The 23,221-nt window shown below is 39.7% G+C and overlaps 1 protein-coding gene across 3 annotated transcripts in view; it reads left to right on the top strand.

Annotated features, from left to right (window-relative positions):
- NISCH (nischarin) overlaps positions 1-15,266 on the top strand; it is a 29,495-nt gene extending 14,229 nt beyond the window's left edge. Inside the window, exons 7-21 of one of the 3 annotated variants that reach the window (XM_036390783.2) lie at positions 524-619; positions 933-1,088; positions 2,360-2,428; positions 2,873-3,058; positions 3,261-3,389; positions 3,813-3,926; positions 4,763-4,871; positions 7,443-7,564; positions 8,416-8,471; positions 8,957-10,264; positions 10,682-10,856; positions 12,040-12,193; positions 12,740-12,868; positions 13,227-13,388; positions 13,870-15,266. In XM_036390783.2, coding sequence (XP_036246676.1) covers positions 524-619; positions 933-1,088; positions 2,360-2,428; positions 2,873-3,058; positions 3,261-3,389; positions 3,813-3,926; positions 4,763-4,871; positions 7,443-7,564; positions 8,416-8,471; positions 8,957-10,264; positions 10,682-10,856; positions 12,040-12,193; positions 12,740-12,868; positions 13,227-13,388; positions 13,870-14,498 — 3,594 coding nt within the window. In that variant the 3' untranslated portion in view covers positions 14,499-15,266. Of the gene's footprint in view, positions 1-523; positions 620-932; positions 1,089-2,359; positions 2,429-2,872; positions 3,059-3,260; positions 3,390-3,812; positions 3,927-4,762; positions 4,880-7,442; positions 7,565-8,415; positions 8,472-8,956; positions 10,265-10,681; positions 10,857-12,039; positions 12,194-12,739; positions 12,869-13,226; positions 13,389-13,869 lie in introns of those variants that run through there. The other 2 variants (XM_054515993.1, XM_036390785.2) reach the window with 2 other exon arrangements.
- The last annotated feature ends 7,955 nt before the right edge of the window (positions 15,267-23,221 follow it).

The following is a 23,221-nucleotide window of genomic DNA, read 5'->3' as shown; positions in this document are numbered from 1 at the left end:
GGACAGACACTGTAGCAGATTTTCAGTAATGTTGTTTCAAATTGAGCTACAGAAAAAGAGACTTTGTAATCTTAAACTCAGTCTGTGTAATTAGCTGACTACAGGTCCTCACTTTCTAGACATTTCTTTTTTCTTATAATAAAAAGAACATCTGATACCCAAATGAATGTGTCTGCAGGTAGAGTCATAGCTGGAAATAGATCTCTTTTAGGTAACAGTAAAAATGCTGTGAACTGTTAAATCACCTGGGTAGTTTCACCTTGAATACGTGGGACAGGTGGAAAGTCAGTGGAGAAGCTTTGTTTAAATATATGTTTGAATTTCACTTTTCTCTAGTTATGTCTCTGATTTCTTGCTTTAGCTTTGCCAAGTGTCAGTGTTTCTGACCTGATAATCTCAGGAGATTTTAAGGAAGTGCTGTAACTACTTTGCAGATTGCTGTAGGATCTGCTGTAGCTACCTCTTGTGTCTCATTTGTCTGTCCTAGTACTTCTGACTATGTAATGTGATTTTTTTTAAATAGATCAGTCATTGTGGGGGAAAGCTTATCAAAGGGCTGACTTCATCAAAACATGCCCTGGCCACACTGAGTGTTCGATTTTCAGCAACATCAATGAAGGTAAGAGCAAGTTCCTCCTTCTGGTGGGTGTTCAAAGCATGTGCAAAACCAGCATGCACAATGGGGAAATATCCATTTGGAGTTCATGAAGTTTTCTGTACTGCCTATTGCAGGTTCTCTTTTTAAAACCATGGAATTCTAAGGGTTTTCTAACCTTACAGAATCTCAAGTTTCAGTGAGGGAAGTATTTGGATGTGTCCCTTCACAGGGACACTTTTGGTGCTTGCTTACAGGGGATTGTTGGCATAGTTTCCAAAACCATTAGCTCTCCCTGAAGGTGTAAGCCAAATGTTGGTGTCCCTCTCTTAAATAGGAAATCCTGGTGCCTGAGGCCTCTGAGTTTGATCACTGGGAGCCAGAGGATGCACTGGATTCAAGTTGTCCAGTGACAGCAATTATCCCGACCTGGAGAACTTTAACAACCTTGGATATGAGTCACAATAGCATCTCTGAAATTGATGATTCAGTGGTAAGAAGTATTTTTAATTTGTGGAAAAAGAATTACTTATCTGTGGCACATTTTACACAGCAAGGATTTTGGATTTGCTCTACTGCTTTTTCTGGAGAATTTTCAGTTGCACTTTATGTGCACTTTATGCACTTATCTACCCAAGTTAATGCTTAGGAGATTTGTTCTATAAGAACTTCATTTCCTTTGCTAAAGGAGAGTACTTTTGTCATTTTGTGTTCTGTAGGCATTTCCATGAATTCTCACTTTTTGAAACATGCTTTTACTGTTTGCCTTGGCTGTAGGAGCCAATTAGAGGTTTTTTTAAATTTTTTTTATAAGAAAAAACACCTCATGGCTCAACTTTGGAGTAGTTATCAAAGCTGGAGTTTCCTGCATATTTAAAAACCTATGATGTGCTGGCAGCTTTCTTGACATCAAAACAATATGAGAAGCATGAAAACAAAATTTCGAGTGTTTTGCCAGTACTTTAGAATTTTGTTTTGTAAATCAGCTATTAAGAAAAAAATTAACATTCATCACAAGAGCATGGTAAAATATGAACATAGCTTTTTACTTGAGCTACTCTTGTGAAGCAGGAAATATTTACATGTGTAGCTCAACCAGACATCATAGAGCTGGAGCATAATTATCTTGTTCATAATTTTTTGTGATGTGGATTTAAGATGCTTCAGGTCTGTGTGCAGGTCTTAACTGGCTTGTCAAGGCAAATCAATTCTGAGATTACAACCAAAATCAAGCAGATGCAAAACACTGATGTCAGAATTCAGCATCAGGTTCAAGGTTTGAGACCTCCAAAAGTAAAAGGATTTCTGAGTTAAAATGCATTTTCTACAAGTTTCTGTGACCTTGTAGTTGTTGGCTGGTGTAATCAGTAATGGACTTACTCTGGGTTTTGGTACTACTGTCTTTATCCAGGTTTGTGTGTAGCATAAATCCCCTGGTTTATCTGTTTGATAAGACCAAAGCAACATTAGTGAGTTTTATCTATAATTAGTGGGGATAAGATAGGAGAAATTATTTGTCTTTAGTAAGAAACCAGGTTTTAGATTAAAACTGAGTGGTGCCCCTCAGAGTAAACTGGTTTTCTTAAGAGTCAGCTTTTTTGCCCCAAGTCACACAGAATGCTTTCTTAATGCCAGAAGCTGGGAAGAGAGACTGTGTTGGATAACACCTTTCCATTGCTTTTGTGGGTCAGCAGATACTGAAGGAAGTGTGGCCTGACTTAAAACTAAAGTGCATTTAACACAGAGGGGTTTTTTCCTTTCTAGAAATTAATTCCAAAGATTGAGTTCCTGGATTTGAGTCACAATGGGGTGTCTCTGGTGGAAAATTTACAGGTAAGTGATGCATTTGAAGGTGAATTTTTACCCAGCTGCCTGAGACCTTAGAAAGCAGATTTTCATGCTTCAGAATTTTGTTGCTCATCTTCATTGAGAGTAGTTTCAGCCCAAATAGCTGCTTCTTTGTAACATCAAGTACTCTTTAGTGATGCATTTCTTAACTGTTCCTGGATATTTTAATTTCTTTGCCAATATTGACATACATTTAGTTCTTAACTAAATTCATTCACTGCCAGCTGTATGTGTGGGTTAGTAAAAATGCACTGGAAGAAATTCCATTTCTACAAGCTTTAACCTTTGTAATGAACAGTTTCAGGTCATGTCTTTCATGCTGTATAGTGTCCAGAAAACACTGTTGCACAATAAAATGAACCAGCCATAAGATAGCATCTTTGTTCAGTTTTAACTGGTGCATGACATGAATTTTCTCTGCTGTTGTAGCATCTGTACAACCTTGTTCACCTGGACTTATCCTACAACAAACTTACATCACTAGAAGGCGTTCACACAAAGCTGGGAAACATCAAAACTCTGAATTTAGCAGGAAATCAGCTGGAAAGGCTGTGTGGTCTTAACAAACTGTACTCATTAGTCAACTTGGATCTGAGCAACAACAAAATAGAACAGGTAACTTGACTTTTGGTGTCAAAATGTGTGTTAGATCAGAAGCCATTTCTTTTAGTGGATGAAACTGCAGATAAATAAAAGTGGCTGTAGTGATTTTTCCTGGTTGTTGTATGTATGTAATCTGTGCAAGAAATGCTCAGTCTGTGTGCTCATTTCCATTTTGCCAGTCTGTATTCATGCTTTTATTCTCAAATACTTTCAGATTGATGAAGTAAAAAACATCGGCGGCCTGCCGTGCCTGGAGAAGGTGATGTTATCCAGCAACCCTCTGAGCATCATCCCTGATTACCGCACCAAAGTCCTCGCTCAGTTTGGAGACAGAGCCTCAGAGGTGAGTCCCAGGACTGCTCTTCTCACCCTCCCTTCAGCCTGGGCAGGGAAGTGCTGCAAATGCTCTGAGAACCTGATGAGTTTTTGGCGTGCATTGGAGAAGGTGTTTAGAGAGTGAAACCTTATTAATGTTACTCAGCTGTGCTCCCGGGTCTAAATGAGATTTTACCCTGCCTCATTGGGTAACAAAGTCTGTTAATATTGAAACACTGTTGTGCTGGAATGGTGTTACACTTACCAAATGTTGCTGAGTTGCATTAAAGTGATGTTAGCTCAAGGTCTAATGTGGTAATTGTTTCTGTGTAATGGTTACAAAGATGCACATGGTTTGCATTGAGCCGTGGCAATTTTTGATTATTCCATTAATAAAAAAATTGGAGAATGCCTCATTTGCAATACTTTTAGATATTTTAACTTTTTTTAGGTTTGCTTGGATAACATTGTTACCACAGAAAAGGAACTGGACACAGTGGAAGTGCTAAAAGCTATTCAAAAAGCAAAGGAGGTGAAATACAAACTCAGCAACTCTGATAAAAAGGTGAGTCTGGTGCTGTGAGAGAAGTAGAATGTGCAGCTTACAAAAGCTTACAAAATTACTTCTACAGGTTAGATGTAAGCAGAATGCAGTGAATTGTCCTTAGCATTAAAATTTTTATGCTTTGTGTTTTAATGTTATATGAACTTTTAATGTTGCCTTTTTTACCTCTTTAGTTTTCAATGCATTTTTGGTAGTTATCTGACCTTCTATTTGTGGGCTGGCTCGGGAGAGAGGAAGTGGGAGGAAAAGATAAAATTACTTAATGGTGTACACAGTGAATTCACAGTTGACCTTAACAGCCATATTTTGTATCTTACACAAGTATTTCAGAGCTGTGATTTTACTGCTTGCATTGCAGAGTACTGAAATTACTTCCCCAAACTTTCTTCCTGTGGGTATTCAGCAGTGGGAGAGAATCAGAAATCTGAATTCTCCTTGCCTTCCCTCGTACCTGGCTGTGTGCTGTGTAGTTGGTTAGTCTTGGTTTGGAAATCAGTGTAGGGAAAGAAGAGGTTCTGTCCCTACAAAGCAGAAATCCTGTTTTCATTCTTTTGACTTGGGACACTGCCAATTCTATCAATACAGTGATTAGTCAGTGATCAGAATGACTTCTCTAGAAGAATTCTTGGTGGAATTCCACCTAGTGTGAAAATTGAGACTTAGAGGAGGTGACCACCCCCACCACCCCCCACCAAAAAAAGAAAAATAAAAAGCTGGCACTAACTTTCCTTTTACTAAAATTGAGAAGGCTTGTGTGGACTTATTTTAGTTCAGGATCTCATGTGTCCTGTGTATTTAGTTTTTTTTCTTTAATTGCTGCGTACTTTCTTTATTAGATCAGTGAGGACTCCAGGCTCACTGCTGCCAGCTCCAAATCAAACTGTTCTTCTCTTACTGTTCGTCCTTCCTCTCCCTCTCTGCCTCGTCCTGTCAGCTCCAGCCAAGGTAATCATGTATGTATCGTGCTGCTGGGCTGAGCCTCTTGGTTCTGCTTTTCTAAGCTGCATTGATATACATGAATATTATGTGCATGGATTTAGGGCTTTCAAGACAAGCACAAAGACATGGTAGAATTGGCTTTGAAAGTGAAAGTTGTATGGAATGTGACTCAGCAAAATCTACCTGTAGTTCCCAGTAGTGGTTAAATATATGGAGTGAGAGTGTGGGTACAGGACTTTTTACTGCTTCATCCTGCAGAGGACTGGATGCCACTTCCAGGTTTAGAGTCATGCCTTAATGGAAAACTGTGGCATAGAGAGAAATATTTTGATATTGCTTCAGTACCCATTCTTGGTCTGCAAAATGTGAGCTCAAGCAGCATAGGTTCCATTAGTGCTTTTTGCAGGAGGTGCATTTCTCTCACACCTGGGGGAAGATAGAGAAAGGAGATGAGAAAAAGACCCCTGTGGGATTAGTGTTCTGGCTGAGCTGGTGATTTCAGCACATCTGTTGTGCTCTATAGTACCTGCTGACCTCACCTTTACCAGAGTAAATGTTTTTTACTCTGTGTTTCAAGTGAATGTGCCTGCTGCATTAGGAACTTAGAAGAATGACTTAACTTTCCCCTTTAGCCCACAGGACTGACTTATGTGAATATTCACTTGTGACTGAGAAAAAGAGATAGAAATACTTGCTGGTTTTGGCTTTTGTCTGATTGAGAAGTGCAGTAGAATATGCACAGTGAGAGAAGACTTCGTACCCATCGAAAAGAGCGGGGATTATCTTCTCCATTTCATGGGGGGCACAGCTTCCTCTTACCATTAATCAGTGGATTGGTGGATAAGGGAGAGAAGCATCCCTGAGGAGCTTGATCTTTGGAAAAAGTCCATTGCTGTGACTTCTGCAGAATCAGCAGAGGTTTCTTTGTTCACTCTAGAAAAATGAAATTGTTCTGACAGCATTTGATGGAGGGGCAGACACCTAGATACACATTTAGTTGCTGTTTATGTACTTTGCCTTTGTAGCCCTTCTAGATAATTTTTCATCTGCAGAAAAAATGCCAGTTTTTCCAAAATCAAGTAAATGCTTGCTTTAAAATATTAAGCACTTGACAAACTGTCTCAGTTCTGTAACTATGTAACAACCTGCAGTTTTATACAGGACTTGCTGTAAAAATGTATGTCAGCAACCCCTGGGACTGTTTAAATTATTTATCAACAGATTTTTTTTTCTACTACAGTAAATGTTTAGGAGCAGACAAATCTTGGGAGAAAATAAAATATAGATCTTTCTAAAGGCCTTAGGAGTTCTATAGAGTGGTATAAGAGTCAAGGTTTATTTACTGTAGTCCTTTTCCATAAGATTCCTTCAGTAGAATTTTGGGGAAGGCTTTTATAAATAATGGGAAAATGAGGGTTGTGCAGGCTGTTTCTCAGCTTCAACAATAAAAATTTATTATTTGCTACATATCTAACTTTGAAGGGTTGTTTTCAAAATACCAGTTTTGAGAAATCTATTTTAAAGAAAATGGAAATATGCTAAGCAATTAGTTTCACTGTTAGACCTTAAGTCATGAATAATGGAATTAATTTCCTGATATGCTGTTTCTATGAATTGTTTTCTCTGCATTTTCTAGACACCATCTGTTTCCGTAACATATTATTCATGCTTAATGTCATTGGGAAATGGCTTATGGAAAAAGATTAAATATTTATATAGGAAACAGAAAATCAAAAATAATGCTGTCATGTTCTGGTTTTCCTGTCAATTTGAGTTTCCTTCTTGCTAACACAGTATTTTGTCCAAGTAATAAATACCTCTTGTGTTTCCTCTGACCATGAGATTTCTTGGTGTCATCTGCTGAACTTTACCATCAATCCAGAAAGATACATACAGGTTTTTTATGCTCAAGCCAAAAACATGTCCACACTGTAATTTTGTTGATTATTTTCATATTTAAATACTTGAGCAGACTGGCTCAGTGGCAGTACTGAAAATCGTTTTGCTCTGTTGTGCCAGTTCGATGCTGTGAATATCTAACTGGCAAAAAGTCAAACATCCCTGAGAATGTTGCCTTGTATTCACTCATTATAAGTTTTTACTGATGATTCAGCTTTGAACCCTTGAAAAAGGTTCCAAATAAGGTGAGATAATATCTAAAGTGGCATTTGAGAGATCCGAGCTTCTCTGTCTGGTTGAAGGTTATATTACAGATATTGTTCAATTGAAGCTTGCAGAAATCTGGGAGTGTGCTAGAAAGTTCATGAAGAGTGCCCTGCCAGCCTAGCAGCTGACTAGTTCTGTTAAAACTGAGCTGTGTCAAGATTTCTTACACCAGAATTTGAGATTGAAATTGATTGTTAGTTTGAGAAAGAAGCTGAAGCAGTCCTTTTTAATTAAACTAAAATTCTGCTTGCTTTTTTGTCCTGGCTATTGTGTGAAGATATCCTTTAGCTTTAATGATTTATGATTAGATCTTAATTATACAGTTTTAATTCCGCTTGATTGGCAGATACTATTAGATATTTATTTTTGTTTTACTTCAGTGATTTAAAGAGCTGTTTGTGTTTGTTCTAGAAATAATTTGTGAAGAAACAGTCCTAGCCAGCAGTTTTTTGCAATCCAGTGATTCGACTCCTACAGACCATACAGTTCCCCAGAGATGCTTTGAAATACCAGACTCCAGATGTAAAATTCAGGTAATTGCCACACTTCTGTTTATATTATAGTATTTTTAAAAGCTTTTGCAAACTTATTTCTGATGATAAATTTAGATTATCGTAGTAATCCATAGCAAGGAGTTTTTTGCTTCTCAGAGCTATTTTAGTGGAAAAGGAGGCAGCCCCAAACTTGATTCAAGGGTGCTTGGTCCAGCTTATTAATTAAATGTAGAATCCAAGTTTACCAGAGTTGCAGAGAACTGCTGCCACTATGGCTTTGAGATGTTTACCCAGTACTAGTATAACATCATTTAGTAGCCATTTAGATGCTGAGTGTAAGAATTGTGTCTTATCATATTACAGTATCAGTTTTTGAAAGGCAGTTCTCTTGCAAGAACCTTCTCCCTGTCAATAGGCAATGGCCTTAATTTGTCTTCTTCAATCTCCTCCTGTCTGATAACTTCTGGTTTGTGATTTCTTTTGTGGTATTGAAACACTCTTCATATGCATGGCTTCAAGGAATAAGACAAGAAGACTTGGTGTCTCTTCCTTTGCTGCCAGTGTAGTTGGTCTTTGTCAGGTTCTCTTAGTGTTTGGCTTCATGTTACACTAATTCAGTAGAACTTTGTGTAGTGCTGAAATGCCTGGGTCACAGGTTGGATCTGTTCTCAGGTCAGCATCAGAGTTCATTCCTCTTCTGCCTTAGCTGAATGCCCAACCTAAAGCAAACAGTATTTTTGGGTCTTCAAAGGGTGGCTGTTAAGCTCCCTGTGGAAACACCAGGGCTTGGCCAGCTTAAAAAAGCATGAGCCAATATTAACTTTGCTTCTCATGTGTGCTGAGCTCTTAAGTGGTTTACAGCTTCCTGATGGTACTTTCTTTCTCCTTAGGCACCTGCCTCTTCATTGGCTTCATGCAAAGAGTATGGTGGTGGTCATCATGTGTGGTAAGCTACATAAATAAACTCTGGTTTAAATCCTTGTTAGCTTTTCGGTAATAACAATAGATACTGTTTTCTTAAACACAGCCTTTAAGGCAAAACAGTCTCTTCGTTGTATTCTGCCTCTGGGTTTTTGAACCAAAAATATGTTTTTAACCTTTGAACCCTGGAATGCAGCTGGTGGTTTCTAAACCAGCAATAGCTGTATTGTCTAGTCCTTTAGCTCTAGGGATGAGGTTGGGCTTACTGGGAATGGGAAAGGAAAGAGGAGTTAAACATTTGAGTTTTTACTTTCTATAGAATTGCACGCTACCGGCCTCTGAAATCAATGGCTGTGCAGTACAAAGGTGTTCTACAAAATTACACTGATTTAACTGTATTAGCAAGAGCAAATATCAAAGTTCTGAGAAGCAGCACCATGAATTGTAGGGAGCCATAACTGTTTTTAAACTCAAGTTTGTACTTACTGTGACTTCTTCTCTCTTTTGAAGTTTGGAGAGAGAATACTGTGCAGTGCCTGACCCCTGTAACACCATCATCTTGCCTTTTAATTGTATGTCCTACACTGCCACCAACCAAGACTTTATCCAGCACCTTTCTGCCTCGATAGTGCAGGCTGTGCAGAAATCTGCCCCCTCTCCCACAGAGAATAAAGGAAGCCCTGTGGGTAATTCCACAACCACAGACAAAGCAGATGGATATTTTGAAATGGGACTTCATGAAGGAGATCAGACTTTTGAGTTCAGCACTACTTTGGATACTCAGTCATCTGACAACATAGCAGTGGAGAGTGTTGACATAGTCAAAATTCTCTGGAGCTTTTCAATTCACATTCATAAAGGACTCAGACAGTTTGCTTCCTGCTTGGTTTTGACCGATGAGATGCTAGCTGTGTTTGAGATTCCTCATCAGGAACTGAGAGGAAATTGCCAGCACATCCCTTCTGCCTTGAAATTAACACTGTGTTTTCCCTACGCTGATCTAATAGAATTTGGCTTTCTCCTGCCAGAGATCTGTTTAACTCTGAAGCTGAAAAACAGTGACCACTGCTTGTTTATTGTTTCAGACTCCCAGAATCTTCAAGACTTTTATTCCTGTTTACAAACGTGTTGCTCTCAACACTACACATCAGTGTTACCAAGCTCCACATGGTACTGTAGAAAAGCAAATCTCCAAGAATTTCTCTGTCAGCTCATGGAATTGAATTGCATTTCAGCTGAAGATGTTGAAATAAAAGGTTGTTTCCCAACATATCTTGTTTATGGGAATAAAACCAATGTTCAGAAAGTCTTGCATCAACCAGAGTCAGCTGGCAATAACAAGGAATGCTCAAAGAATGCTTTGTGTTCTGCACTTTATTCTTCAGTGTATAAATCTTCTGACCAGAGTCCCTGTGTGGTCCATCCCTGTTGGATATTTCTAACACCCCAGCATTTGTACATTGTAAAGGTGGATTTCAGCTTACTGCCAGGTAAATGGGCAGGCACAGAGGAGTTGGGAAGTGTATTTAAGCTGAATAGAATTCCATTGGCATCACTTGTGCTGCATCCAACTCATGGTGCCACGCAGCAGAAGGGTTCATTTTTGGATGGACACGTGCTGGAGTTGCTTGTTGGATACAGATTTGTTACAGCAGTGTTTGTTCTACCTCATGAGAAATTCCACTTTCTAAGAATCTACAGCCTTCTAAGGACACTGCTCCAGGATGTTAAGACTATTATTATTTTCAAAGCTTCAAGCAAATCGGATGCCGTAAGAAATCATGCTGTGGAGGCAAACAGACACAGTCAGGCAGCCAGGTAATGGTTCCTGTGAAAGGTCTCTGGCACAGTGCTTGATGTGGCCTGACCCCTGTGTTGGCTGCTGTCATTGTGGTTGGGTTTGGACTGTAGTATTGATGAAATACTTCTGCATTGTGCTAGTCTGGTGTAAGTGTGAATGGTTTATCCTGGACTGTGGCACTCTACCTTTTATTTTCCTGTTTTGTCGCTGCAACATAAAATGTAATTTCTGATGGAAGGAAACTTCCTATTTAATGTGTCTGCAGGCTGAGGTCATAGCAGGTTGACATCTATGGTCAAGTTATAGATAATTTAAACTATTAAAAATTGAACTTACCTGGTTTTAATTTTTGAACAGAAATACAAATATTTTTGAAGGGAAAAAGCTGTGTAGATCTTTACATTTTGATCATTTGTGTTCTGGATCTTTTCTAGTTTCTGCAAGCCTCATCTGACATTGTCATCCTTATACCCATCTGAGCTTCTTATGCAGAAGATAACAGAAGACAACCAGATTCCTGTTCACATTCATGTTTCTGTGTCTCTGCAGTATGTGGCTGGGCTGAAGGGAAGAGCCCTGGTTGAATTTTTCCATAGCAACATTGCAGAGGTATCATGTCTATATCAAGTGTACAAAAACATGCATTGTGACCTTTCTGTACTACACAGTATCTATAAAAACTTTCCTGATCAAATTTAGCCACAAGAATTAGGCTCTGAGAAACCTGAAAGCATTTTGATCAAGAATCTGGTGTTTTATTCCATTTTGGGTTCCCTGCTACAGCAATTGGGATCCTGCAAAGCATATTTTGCCTTCAGGATCTGTGGTGCTGAACAGGAGAGTACACTGATTATGTTGTGAAGATGTGATTGCTCCAAGAATGTTCCTCTATTTTCTTTAAAGTGGGAAAAGGAAAGAAAATAACAGGAATGAAATTATTTTGGGATGGTTCTTAGCTAAATCAATAAATAAATGTTCTGACATGTTTTTGTAGTACTGTGCATGACTGCAGCAGATGTGCATGGCTGCAGGTACTCCAGAAACATGAACAGATAAACCTGATTCCTGAAAAACATTTAAGTGTATCTAGGGAACATCAGATTGAAAAGTAAAAACATTACCCAAAATTAATGATGTGGCTTTTTGAGTGATAAATCTGAGTACAAATTGAAAAGCTTGAGAAATAGATACATTTTTCTTATTCCCTTAGTTCTCTTCCAAATGTTCTAAGTAAGCACAGTTACAAGCTGTACTTCTCTTTTTATATCAGAAGCTGATAAAAAAAGCAGGTGACTCATTTAAGGGTTCACAGTAAGCCCATCAAGTTAGAAGCTGGGAAGATGCTGAGTTGGAGCAGCAGCTGCAGTGGCAAGCTGTGCTCCTGTCCTCTCTCCAGGGTCTTTGAATCCAACCCTCAGAAACACCTAAAGGCTCAGCAGACTTGAGGTTTGGGAGGCCACTGCTCAGCTGGTGATTAAAGTTTTGTCTACAGTGTTTGCCCTAAAAAATCTTTCTTACAAATGAGATGTTTTTCTGTATTTTTTCTAATTTTGGTTAGAAAGCAAGGAATAGTTTGCTTATAACAGAAAAATAATTTTCTTATATAAACACAAGATATTTTCAGTGGCTACCATTGTGGCATCATTTACCACTACCTCTCTTTAACCAGAGCATGTTCAGATGCTTAAGATTTTGAAGTTGTTTCTCTGGGGGTCTAAAGTTGCCTCTAAGGTGATGAAACTGTCTGAAATATCAAAGTTCATGTGTTTATGAAATAAAATTTACTTCTTAGGTGGAAAATGAAGAGTTGAGACACCTCATGTGGTCTTCAGTTCTGTTTTACAAGACTCCCAGTGTGGAAGTGATGGCTTGTGTGCTTCTCTCAACAAAAGCTATTTACTTTCTGTTGGATGATTCCTTCATTCATGCAGATGAGCACCAGTCAGGTAAAATAGTTACTTTGATCCTTTAATCATGTTACCAATGTAATCCCTCTCTCTGTGTTTGTCCTCAGTCTAAGAACCAATTTTGGTCAATATTCTTAATTAGACCTCCTAGTTGAAGGGACCAATATTTGCATAAGGCTTTTATGTTCAAAAAAACCAGAGTCTTGAGTCATGTCTGCTTCTCAGACAGACCCTTTTAGCTGCCATGGGATCCATGCTGTTCTCTGATGTTATTTCATGGTCCCTCTCATAATGAAAATGGAAAGTGAAGGGTAATGAACCTCATGGTGATCATTCAGTTAAAGTGTGTTATTAGTTAGTGCATGTGCTAATTTAAATCAGGCACAGGACAAATACTTTTTTAAAATGCTCCTAATAAAAATTGCTTGTATTTTGCTTGAGAAATTTTTAGCCACTGTACCCAGTTTTTCCTTAATTTCGTTCTTCAAGTGTGAGATAAGTATTAGATTGTAATATAAAAATTATGCTTATGGACAGAACAATCTTTTTGTATTGACCTTTTATTCATGTATACTTCTTTAACAGATTTTTGGAACAAAGAAAACTCAGACTGTGAAAACAGTTCTTTCCATCTCTCTTGCTGCTTTGTGCTAAAACTTAATGACGTGCAGTCAGTAAATGTTGGCCTGTTTGACCAATACTTCCGAATTACTGGTGAGTACCTCTTGTGCTTTAAGCTTTTCCAGTTCTATTTTGTTCTAGTCTTTTTTAGATGGATCCATGTCTTTGTTAGTGAGATGGAAGAGAGATTTTCTGTTTCTCCTTTTTCTTGGATACCTAGAGCAAGATTTGAATCATAAGTATACGTTGTATTTTAAATGAAGAGAAATTATGTATTTTTTGAGGGATTTGTAAGGATTCTGTTGTTTACAGGAATTTGAAAGATTTCTGAATAGTAATGCATGTTTTCAGGAGAAATAATCCTTAAAAAATCTTCTCTGATGACAGTTGCATGTTGGTTCAAGAAGTGGTAGTACCACAGTGAGTGAATTATGTTCTGTGCTCTCCTCAGGGCATTCTGCAGATCACATTGTCACCTGCCTGACAAGAGACAGTTACAACACTCACACCTTCATACAGCAGCTTATGGCAGTCCTGTCACTGCTTGCACGCACTCCTTCACCTGAACCAGTAGATAAGGACTTCTACTCTGAATTTGGGAGTAAAAACACAGGTGAGTCTTTTCTACATGGCATGACTTATTTAGGCATCATACTTAAGGCTTCACCTAAACTGTACTGATTAAAAACTCTTTTGAGGGACATTTATGCATCAGTCATTTCCTATTTGATACTTCAACTAAACTCCCTGATTTGATTATCTTAGATGTGCCTTATGTGAGCAGGATTGTTAAAAGTATGTAAGAGTCTTGCACAAGTGTGGTTACTGATGGCTTCTTGCATTCACCCTGGACATACGTGGTTAGAAATTTGCAGAAAAGTCTGTTGATAATGCAAGAAGGCTCTGGCAGAGACCTGCAATCCAAATACAATTATTCCAGTGTTGTTTTTAAGCAAAAGCCATGTATCAATAGATACAAAACTTAAATTCTTCCAGCTACAGCCAGCTATCAAGCTGGTTGTTGTTTATCCTAGTACATTAAGAAATTATTGTATAGCACTAAATAGAGATATAATAATGTGTGTTTCTTGCAGGAAAAATGGAGAATTATGAACTGATTCACTCTAGCAGAGTAAAATTTATTTATCCAAATGAAGAGGAAATTGGGGACCTTGCTTTTCTAGTGGCAGAGAAGATGGATGGTTTGACCAATCTTCCATCCCTCAACATCCTTCTGTATGTGTTGGCATTTCAAGTAAATCACTTTGAAGGATCTGCTCAGAACACTAGTTCACTTCAACCTAAAACACTGATATTGACCAGCTCTGATTTGTTCCTCTTTGATGAAGATTATATCAGTTACCCACTACCTGAATTTGCTAAGGAGCCACCAAAGAGAGACAAGTACCAGCTTGCAGATGGAAGACGAATCCGGGATTTAGACAGAGTGCTCATGGGGTATCAGACATATCCACAGGCCCTTACATTTGTGTTTGATGATGTTCAGAATCAGGACCTGATGCAGAATTTAACACTGGATCACTTTGGAGAAACTGATAGTATCCCAAAAGGAAATTCCAAACAAGAAGGCAGCAGGAACAGAGAGATCCAGTGGTACATTTTTATCCCAAGTGCAGAAAGCAGGGAGAAATTAATTTCATTGCTTGCAAGACAGTGGGAGATCCTGTGTGGTAGGGAATTGCCTTTGGAGCTCACTGGGTAGTTACTGCACAGCCAAGTGATTTCAGTATGTATTACAAGGTAAAGCACACTGAGTAAGTAGATAGCACCTGTCAAGTTCTCTTTGTTTTCATGAGAAGCTGACCTGGACTCCTTTGCTCCCTGGTGCAGTGAACATGTAATAGTACATAGAAATATTCTGAAGTGTTAACTGGGGACTGACCTTCTTGTACAGTCTATTTTTATGCAATAGTATATAGTGAAAAAACCACATGAGACATCCTGGGAAACTGTATGGAAAATTTAAGGAGTCAACACTAGATATTCTGTCGTCTGGGGCTGTTAAGGTTTCCACTATTTTTCTGTATATATCAGTCTTGCTGTTCTATACAAATTCTAATGTGTAAATAAGGGTAAATGCTTGTGTATGCTCAAGTGCAATGTTCTTTGTACAAGAAGTATTTTGGGTATGCTGCTAATGCTTATTATTTAATGATCTTACAGTTTTACATATGTTTTTCTTTGAGGCCAAGTGTAATTATTTGCTGCCAATCATTAACTTAACAGTAAAGTTTGAGCCACAAGCAGGTAACAAATTTTCATATGAAACTATTTTCACAGGCATTCATTTTCCTTTTCCAAGGATAAAAGAGTTGCTTGGTAAAGATCCCTCTCAGTATTGTCTTGGAAGTGGAAATACCCAATGTGGGTATATTGGCATTTTGTCAGCAAATAATGGATTTGTATCTCTGAACACAAAGTCTTTCTTTTGCCTATCTTGTCAATACAAATAAAGTGTAATTTGACAGTTTTCTTTTGGCCTGGTCTTTATTCAGCTTTATATCTTGTGCTTCCAGGATACCATATGGCAGTTCAGCAGCACACATTCTGTTCCTAGAGTGCATTGTAAAGTATGAAATGTGCAGCAAGATGAAAGAAGAAAATAGTTCATTCTCCTACAAGACTGTTAGTCCAGAAGTACAGCTGAGTCATGGAAACTGAGGATCTGCAGCCTCTAAACACAATTTGAGGATTTATTTCAAGTACTTTTGCTTATCTGTTAGATATTAGGGATTTTCTTTCTAAGCTGTCATGTTTAACTTGACAGTTACTATGCCAACAAGTTTTAGCATCCCCCATGACAGTAAAATCCCTACTCACTATTATAAAGACAGATATTGACCCTGAAAAAGAATGTTCTATATCCAGTGGAATTAAGAAGGGAAGAACAGTTTTCATACTTATATGGCAGCTGATGCTGCTTAGCACTGGTGCCCCTTAAACACATAGAGAAATCTGGGTTGGAAGAGACCTCGGGACATCCAACTTCAAACAGGGCAGTCTTTCAAACAGGTTGCTCAGGGCCTGGTCCAAACAAGTTAATCGTTTTCTCAAATAATGGCAAGTCCACAGTGGTGTTAGGAATTTGGTGGTTTCACAGAGTATTTTTCCATGCTGTTGCAGAGCTTGGCTGTGCTTTTTGGATTTCAGAAGCCAGGAATGTTGCAGTCAGTGCAAGGATGACAAAGAGGCAGCCAAAAGTCAAACTGTATTGCAGGATGCAGTGGAGTTCCCAAAGCAAGCAGAGATGAGGAGCATAACTGGAGTGCAGCTCTGCTCCCAGTTTGACAGAGGAAGCCTAACTCCTTAAGTTTAGACTGAACGGAACAGTTAAGGTAGGTACTGCAGGCTCCTGGTACTAGAAAACTAAATTTTCCTGTACTTTAGAGCTCTTCTATTCTCTGAAATCTCAAGGTTGCTTATGTTCATTTAAGTTCAATTATCATTGGGTAGAAAAAGCTAATTTCTAAGTTAAACATCCTAGGAATAAAGTAATTTAAAGAAATCTTAGGTCTTCACTGGTTCTTTCTGAAGTAGCTCTGTTAATCACTTACTAATAATTGTCCAAGGTAACACTTGAGGAGCCTGTGGCAACTTAAACAGTCTGGTTTTCAAAAGCGTTTGAGGACTTACCAGGTGAACAGATAATTTACAAATTAATTTATAAGTGAATATGAAGGGAGTCTGTGAGGATTCCTCTGGAACTGCCTGGATTTGAGCCAACATGGCCAGATCTGTCTCTCATATGAGGATTATACTTGTCATATAAGTCAGCCCTGCTTCCATCTTATAAATAAGGGCTGTTCTGGGGAGTGCCCTGTGCTTGAGAGAGACGTGAGTTCTGTTCTAAGCATCTTCTGTAAAACCCAACTGTTTAAATGCAGTAGTGGGTATCAGAGAATCTTAGAGTAAGCAGGGATAACCCCCTGCTTGTCACATTCTTAGAGCAGGTAAGGCTTCTTTTTCATACTTTATTGTAGAAAAAACACATCTCTGGTTAAACTTTAAATTCTTTTTGAGTCCACAGCTGTTTAAAACATAGCCTCTGTGTCTTTGGAACACATTATTAATCCAGGAAATAGCTGCAATTCCTCCTTTATATCTTGGTAAGCATTGATCACATTTCAATATTAATGAAATGTTCAGTACATACTGCAATATGTTTTGATTCTTCCATTAACTATCTCACCTGTGATGCTATCAGAATTGTTTCTTTTCAGGGCATTTTTTTCAATAAATCATCATTTATTCTCTGCTAAGTAGAGCATGGGCTATATAAAGCTTTTTCCTTGATACTTCACCTCTTTTTCCATTTTCACCCGGAAAAAAGAATTAGAAACAACAGCCCAACCAAACCCCAAAGAAGAAATCCCCCCTTTTTCCTGCTACCAGATATCTGATCCCTTGCTGCTTTCATAGAACCACAGAGTGGTTTCTGTTGCAATGGATTTTCAAGATCACCTCATTCCAGCTCCCCTGCCATGGGCAGGGATGCCACCCATGTGATTGATTTTCCAAGGGTCCCATCCAGCCTGGCCTTGGACACTCCACTGATGGGGAACCCACAGCATCTCTGGGCCACCTGTGCCAGGGCCTCTGAGTAAAGGATGTCTTCCTTACATCTAATCTAAATCTCTTCAGTTAAAAAACATTCCCCGTGATTGTATCACTGTCTGCCGTGGTAAAAAGTCCCTCATTAGAAAAACAACTTTAAATACTGATATGGCTGCAGTCAGGTCTCCCTAGACCTGCTTTTTTTCCAGCCTGAACAGCTCAAACTCTCCCAGCCAATCTCCAAAGGAGGAGAGATGCTCTGTGTTAGAGCCTGCTGGAGTCAGTGCTTTTGGGGTGTGTATTTCTGTTCATTTAAGTGCAATATTAAACTGAAAATTTTCATAAACTGTCACTCTTCAGTGCCAGCCTGTTGTCTTTATTGTCTGATTTTAATGTAGTCTTTTGTTCTTAAATACAGGAACTTAAGTGAGGTTTTCTTCAAAATGTACAATCACTTATCTTGCAACTAAACTGATTGCTTCAGTTCATAAAGATTTCCCAGGACTTTCCACATTCAGTTTCTACAGAAAGCTCTGCAGAATGAAGTCACTGTCAACAGCTGTGGTTACATAGAATAGTCTTGATTTCTGCTTCTCTTTCTGCAAGAGCACTACAAAGCCCTGCAGGCATATTCCTCTTTAGTAACCCTTTGTCCTCAAATTCTTTCCAGCTTCCAACCCTTGTTCAACATTAAGACAATATCTGAGTAGCTGAAGTTATGGCCAGAAACACACAGAGGCAGGTGGGGGGACCTTTGTCAGGAAAGTATCTCCTGAACTCTCAAACTTCTGTGTTCTGGCTTTGCAGCTGATACAGAATTTTGCCACCCTAGGAAGACCCAGACAATTATTTTTGTTCAGTGTCATCTGCCAAGGATCTGCCCAAAGGTTTTAAAACTTCCCTTGTATTACAAATAAAAAATTGTAAGTGAACCTCATTAGGAAGGAAAGTAAATGAGGTGCTGACCTCGGCTACACTGTTTTCTCTGCAAGAAGAAATGACAGTGTGACCTGCATCCTGTGTGTCCTGTGTCCATTCCTGTGCTGCTTTACAGAGCTCTGCTCTGCCTGGCTGTGGATGTACTGCACAGTCATGTATTTATTTTCATCAGCCCTTCAGCTTCTTGTTCTTATCAGCCCTGATAATGAGCTGGGTTTTTTTAAATGGTGTAACACAAAGTGCTGCTGCATCTTAATTGCATTCTGATCAGGAAGTTTACTTCTGCAGTAGTAATCTTCAAACATACCAAATCTTAGGCAGAAAGCAGCCACATGTGGAAAAACAGGGAAGCTGTAGCTCAGAGCAGACAACAAGCTTCTGTAGCTGGGTGTCCACCTGATAATTAAGGGCATTTAGTAACTTGGAAAGCTAAAATTTGATGTGAAAAAGGGAGGATGGCAAATTCATTAGATCCAGAAAGACTGGCCAGCACTGGAAAAATCTGCCTGAATAGGTGCATGAAGAGCAGTAGCCAGAGTAGATGAGGTGGACACCAAGCCCTTGTGCTTCAGTCTTCAGGGTCTCTGAGAGGGAATAACAAGAACCCCTGGCATCTCTGAAGTTGCTGAAAATGCAGAGCTAGCAGGATTCTGACTCCCATCTCCATCTGTTCTCAGGCAGACATTCAGTGCTGTCCTTGGCAAACTGTTGGGTGCAGCTTGAGTCAAGCACATTGTAAGCCCTTGGTACCCCTTACAGATGACAGGGCCTGAAGAATCAGCAGCACTTCATGGGAGAGCTCACTGCCTCTGCCATTGTGCTCCTGTCAGCAGGTACTGAGTTTCAATAGCTCAGCTATTGGAACAAACAGTTTACCCAGAATTCTAATTAATATTGGGTACCTGTGGGGAATTTAGAGTCTGACTTTCCAGTACAATCCCAGATTAATAAATGGGAAAAGTACAAAACTAAAACCAAGAGACAGGAAAATGTTGCTCTTTTTCACTACAGCAGAACACATAAAGGAACTCAGAGTCAAGAGAAAGTGATAGGCCAGACTTAAAGCACTTATTACTGATGTTGGGACTGCTGCCCATAGAGGTTTTGGAGTAACAGGATGTGAACAACCATGACAATTTCTTTCGAAATTGTGCCACAGCATTGTGCTCAGGCAGCCCTACCTGTCTGCTTGGAAGTGGACTACTGTGTCTGTGTGATAAAGAGAAGGATAAACGCACTCCTACTCTCTGTGCAGTCCTTGCAGGATTTTTGCTTTTATGAGCAAACCTTAAAATTCTAGTTCCTTCCAACTTGCCAAGAGGAAAGGAAAATTAGGGTTGTGTCATTGCATCTTCACCAGGACCCTGAGGGTATGTTGGGTAACGTATGGTTCAGCTGGCCCCATTCCTACACACAAGCACTATTGGCTTGGCCTGTTTAATCCTTTTCAGACTCACAGCCTTACAATTCAGAGCAAAGGGACTTAATGTCCTTTCCCAGCTTTGCCAGAAGTGCAGAACAAGAGTCCTTTTCTCTCTGTGGATGTAACCAAATGGTCAGTTCCCAGAGAAGCTGTGTGGCAAGGTGGACTGGATGGCAAATCACTTGCCTTGGCTCTGTGGTTTCTAAACAAAAGATTTCAATAGCAGGAAATTGCCCAATCTGGTCAGAGCTGCACACACTTCACAGAGCAGAGCTGGTGACCCAGCATTTTAAAGCACAGTATATGGCACAGACAGGCAGGGAGTCTGGGAGGGTTTGTAGCCTTATCCTTTGCCTGTATCCAGGTGGGGGTTTGGTTTCTTATTCTGTGAAACAGGTTGAGTAATTTTTACCAGCAGATTCTCAACTTTAAATGTTAATGTGTACACAATAAAAATTCCAGGTCTTACAAAAGTCGCTTTAGAGGACTCAGCTTGTCATTGATGCATGAATAAAAAGAGAGGGAATTTCTCCCTGAGAGAGAAAAATCCTGAGCTTTCCTTGTTGCCAACAATCTGCTGATGATGGGGGAGGCTGAGCCCACAAGGTAAATTTTAAGTGTTTTGTAGCAGTCATCTTGAAGAAGTCAGGGCCAGAATTTGAAGATGTTTCTGAGACCCACGTCTGTGACTTCTGTTAAACCAGCCACCTTCTGTTATGTGGGCAAGAGACACTTGACAGATAAGTCAATCTCCATGCTTTCCAAAACAAATAAGATCCATGTGTGAAACCTCACAGATAAACACACTGGCAGACAGTTGACAACTCCTACTGTATGCTTTAAAAGTGGATTTGCACAATCCTATTTCAATCAAACATTGACTAGGATCAGCTGCAAAGCCTCCTACCCTGCCTGCACAGGACTGTTTGTGTATTCTGTCATCAGATCTTTACAAGCCTTGCCTAAATATTCTCTTTTGATGAAGGCTCTCTGGCAGATCTCAGGATCTTGCTTTATGAGATTCTGGGGTTTGAAATACTTTGTAGAGATGCCTCTGTGCATGAGTGGGTCTAATATCGAAATGAGTGAGGGAACTGGGGTTTCTGTTTGTTGGCAGTTTTGAAGAGTATTGGACTAAACAGTGGAATAAAAAAATTGATCCAATGCATTTTGCCTCTAAGGCATAAAGTTTTTATAGATGTCATCCATAAGAAAATACATTTATCTGCCTAGGAGGAATCCATCTATGAGAAGAGAACAGAAACTGTGAGTGAAGCAGTAATTTCAGTTTATTTGGCTCATTTTTCCTTCCTGTGCTGTTTCTCTGCTGGTGTTGCCATCTTTGATGGCACTGCCAGCTGGAACTGCTGCTGAGAGCACCTTGGCTTCTGTGCACTGAACATTACTAATGGCTCTTGGCCATCTATTAATTTAGAGGTGGTCAGTGATTCACCTTCTTACTAATTTCTAGAATCATGAAGATCCAAAAGTGTTGCAGATTTTGGTGTTCCAGCTCCAGCAGTGGTGTCAGCAAAGTTTCCATTCTCTCAGAGCAGCTCATAGGCAGTGACTGAAACACACACTGCTAGTGCTGCTTGGTCAGGAAAGCAGGGTCTAATGACAGATGACCTTTTGATTTTTCAGTTTATGCTCTGCTCTTGTACAATGGCACTACTCACTGTTTGCATTTTTAGCCTGTATATTGCTTTTGTATTGCTAGTCTTTAATTGAGGTGAGGTCAGATAAGGAAGCTGGCTGTGAACCTTTTGATGTTGCTGTGAATCTGATTTATTTAATTCAGAGAGGAATTTCACCAAGCATTTCTCTCCCTTCCTGGTTTCCCTGCAGTAGGTCAGATACAGTGATGATAAGCAGCAGTGGAAAGCCCTGGAATCAGTCTTGGTGTGTCTTTTCTTGCCCTGTACCATTTTCTGTGCTGAGCCATTAAAGAATCCAATGCACCTTCCAGTGCCCCAGGGTGAGCTATTTTCACCTTAAAAACTTATCAGCTATGCATGGATGCTGGCAACTTAATCCCTGTGTCATCCAGCCAGCTCTTGGAAAACCCAACAATCTTCACAATCCTCCTGGGGCAGCATGGAGCAGAGGAGCAGCCTCATTCTTGTGTTTCCATGGCCAGCTCAGGGCCGTGACTGCAGCCAAGAAAACACTGTACAGCTTCCATTCTCTACAAGAGTGTCCCCACTGCCCATTTGTGACTTTCCCATCCCACCCAAGCTGGCTGAGCCATGGTGTCTCTGCCTCATTTTGAAGACCTTCAGGGTACCAAATGGTTTCCAGAGCAGTGTGAGCCCTCTGACCTTGACAGGGTGGCACCAGTTGGGCAGCGACAGTCCCAGGGCTGCCGTTGTCCTGCGGCAGGACAAGTGGGCTGAGCTGTTGGGTTGAGCTGTGGGCTGGTGCTGCTCACATGGGTTGCAGTGGATGGTTGTGTGCCTTATCTGCTTCCTGTTAGTGCAGGATATATAGCAGGGCTGGCTGTTCATCATTCTGCCTTTCCCTGTAGGATGAAGGCAGAAGTAAAGCACAGCTAACGGCAGCAGTAAGTACAGCGCTTCCTATGCGCCTCGTGTGTTACAGCATGTGTGTCTTTGTGGGGATGCAGGGGCAAAAAGGTGGTAAAGCTCTCATTATTTATGTAAACACAAGAATGGTTCCATGTCCTGGTCTCATTTCGGCACCTTCATGTGCTATTAATGGCCTGAAAATATGAAGGTGCCTCATCACTTAGTGAGATTTGCTGCTAACAGAAGCAGTCCTTAGACTGCTCAGGATAGTGGGTTCTCTTAGCAGAGTAGGGAGACAAAGAACATGGAAAATCTGTCAATAATCAATTATTTGTAAAATTCAAAAGGAGACTATAAATTTCAGACTGTACTTCAGGTTAGTGTGTATTTTTTTAAACCCTGTTTTGGGACTTTTCTCTTCTGAGTGCTATGGAAATGCTCCTTGGATTCATCAAGCTGTCAGCAGAGTGTTTGGAAATTATAAATTTTGCCATTGCTGCCATAGCATCAGCTTTTCTTGCTTAGAAAGTCAACTGTTTAAAATAAAAATATCAAAGCCTGCCCAAAGTGCTTGATTGATTGGTTGATGCAACGTGCTCCATTCCTGTTCTGTCACTCCATTGCTTTGTTCTTGCAATACTTTGGCATAGGCAGTGCTCAGCTCTACCTTCACTTGGAGGTTTTATGGACATATTCACATCAGTGGCAAAAGGAAATTAACTTACCCTTCATGAATTTATGGTATTTAAGTTTGCCCGTTGCATTTGCCTTCTGTTAAGCATACAGTTAACCTCTTTTCATTCCAATTAGTTGAAAACTAAGGATTTCCTTCCTTCTGTTTTGAACTGATATGTAAGAGGAAATCCGTAGATGTTCCTGTTTTCAGTAAACCTTTTACTAAGGAGTTCTGCTTGTGCATTTAAAAAAAGAATGGAAAGAAAAAGCTTGTGTTGATTCAGAAATCACACTAGAAGTAGCAGA

The sequence above is a fragment of the Molothrus ater genome, chromosome 11 (assembly GCF_012460135.2).
Source record: "Molothrus ater isolate BHLD 08-10-18 breed brown headed cowbird chromosome 11, BPBGC_Mater_1.1, whole genome shotgun sequence".
Classification (NCBI taxonomy): domain Eukaryota; kingdom Metazoa; phylum Chordata; class Aves; order Passeriformes; family Icteridae; genus Molothrus; species Molothrus ater.
This window is presented reverse-complemented; position numbering and strand designations above follow the sequence as displayed.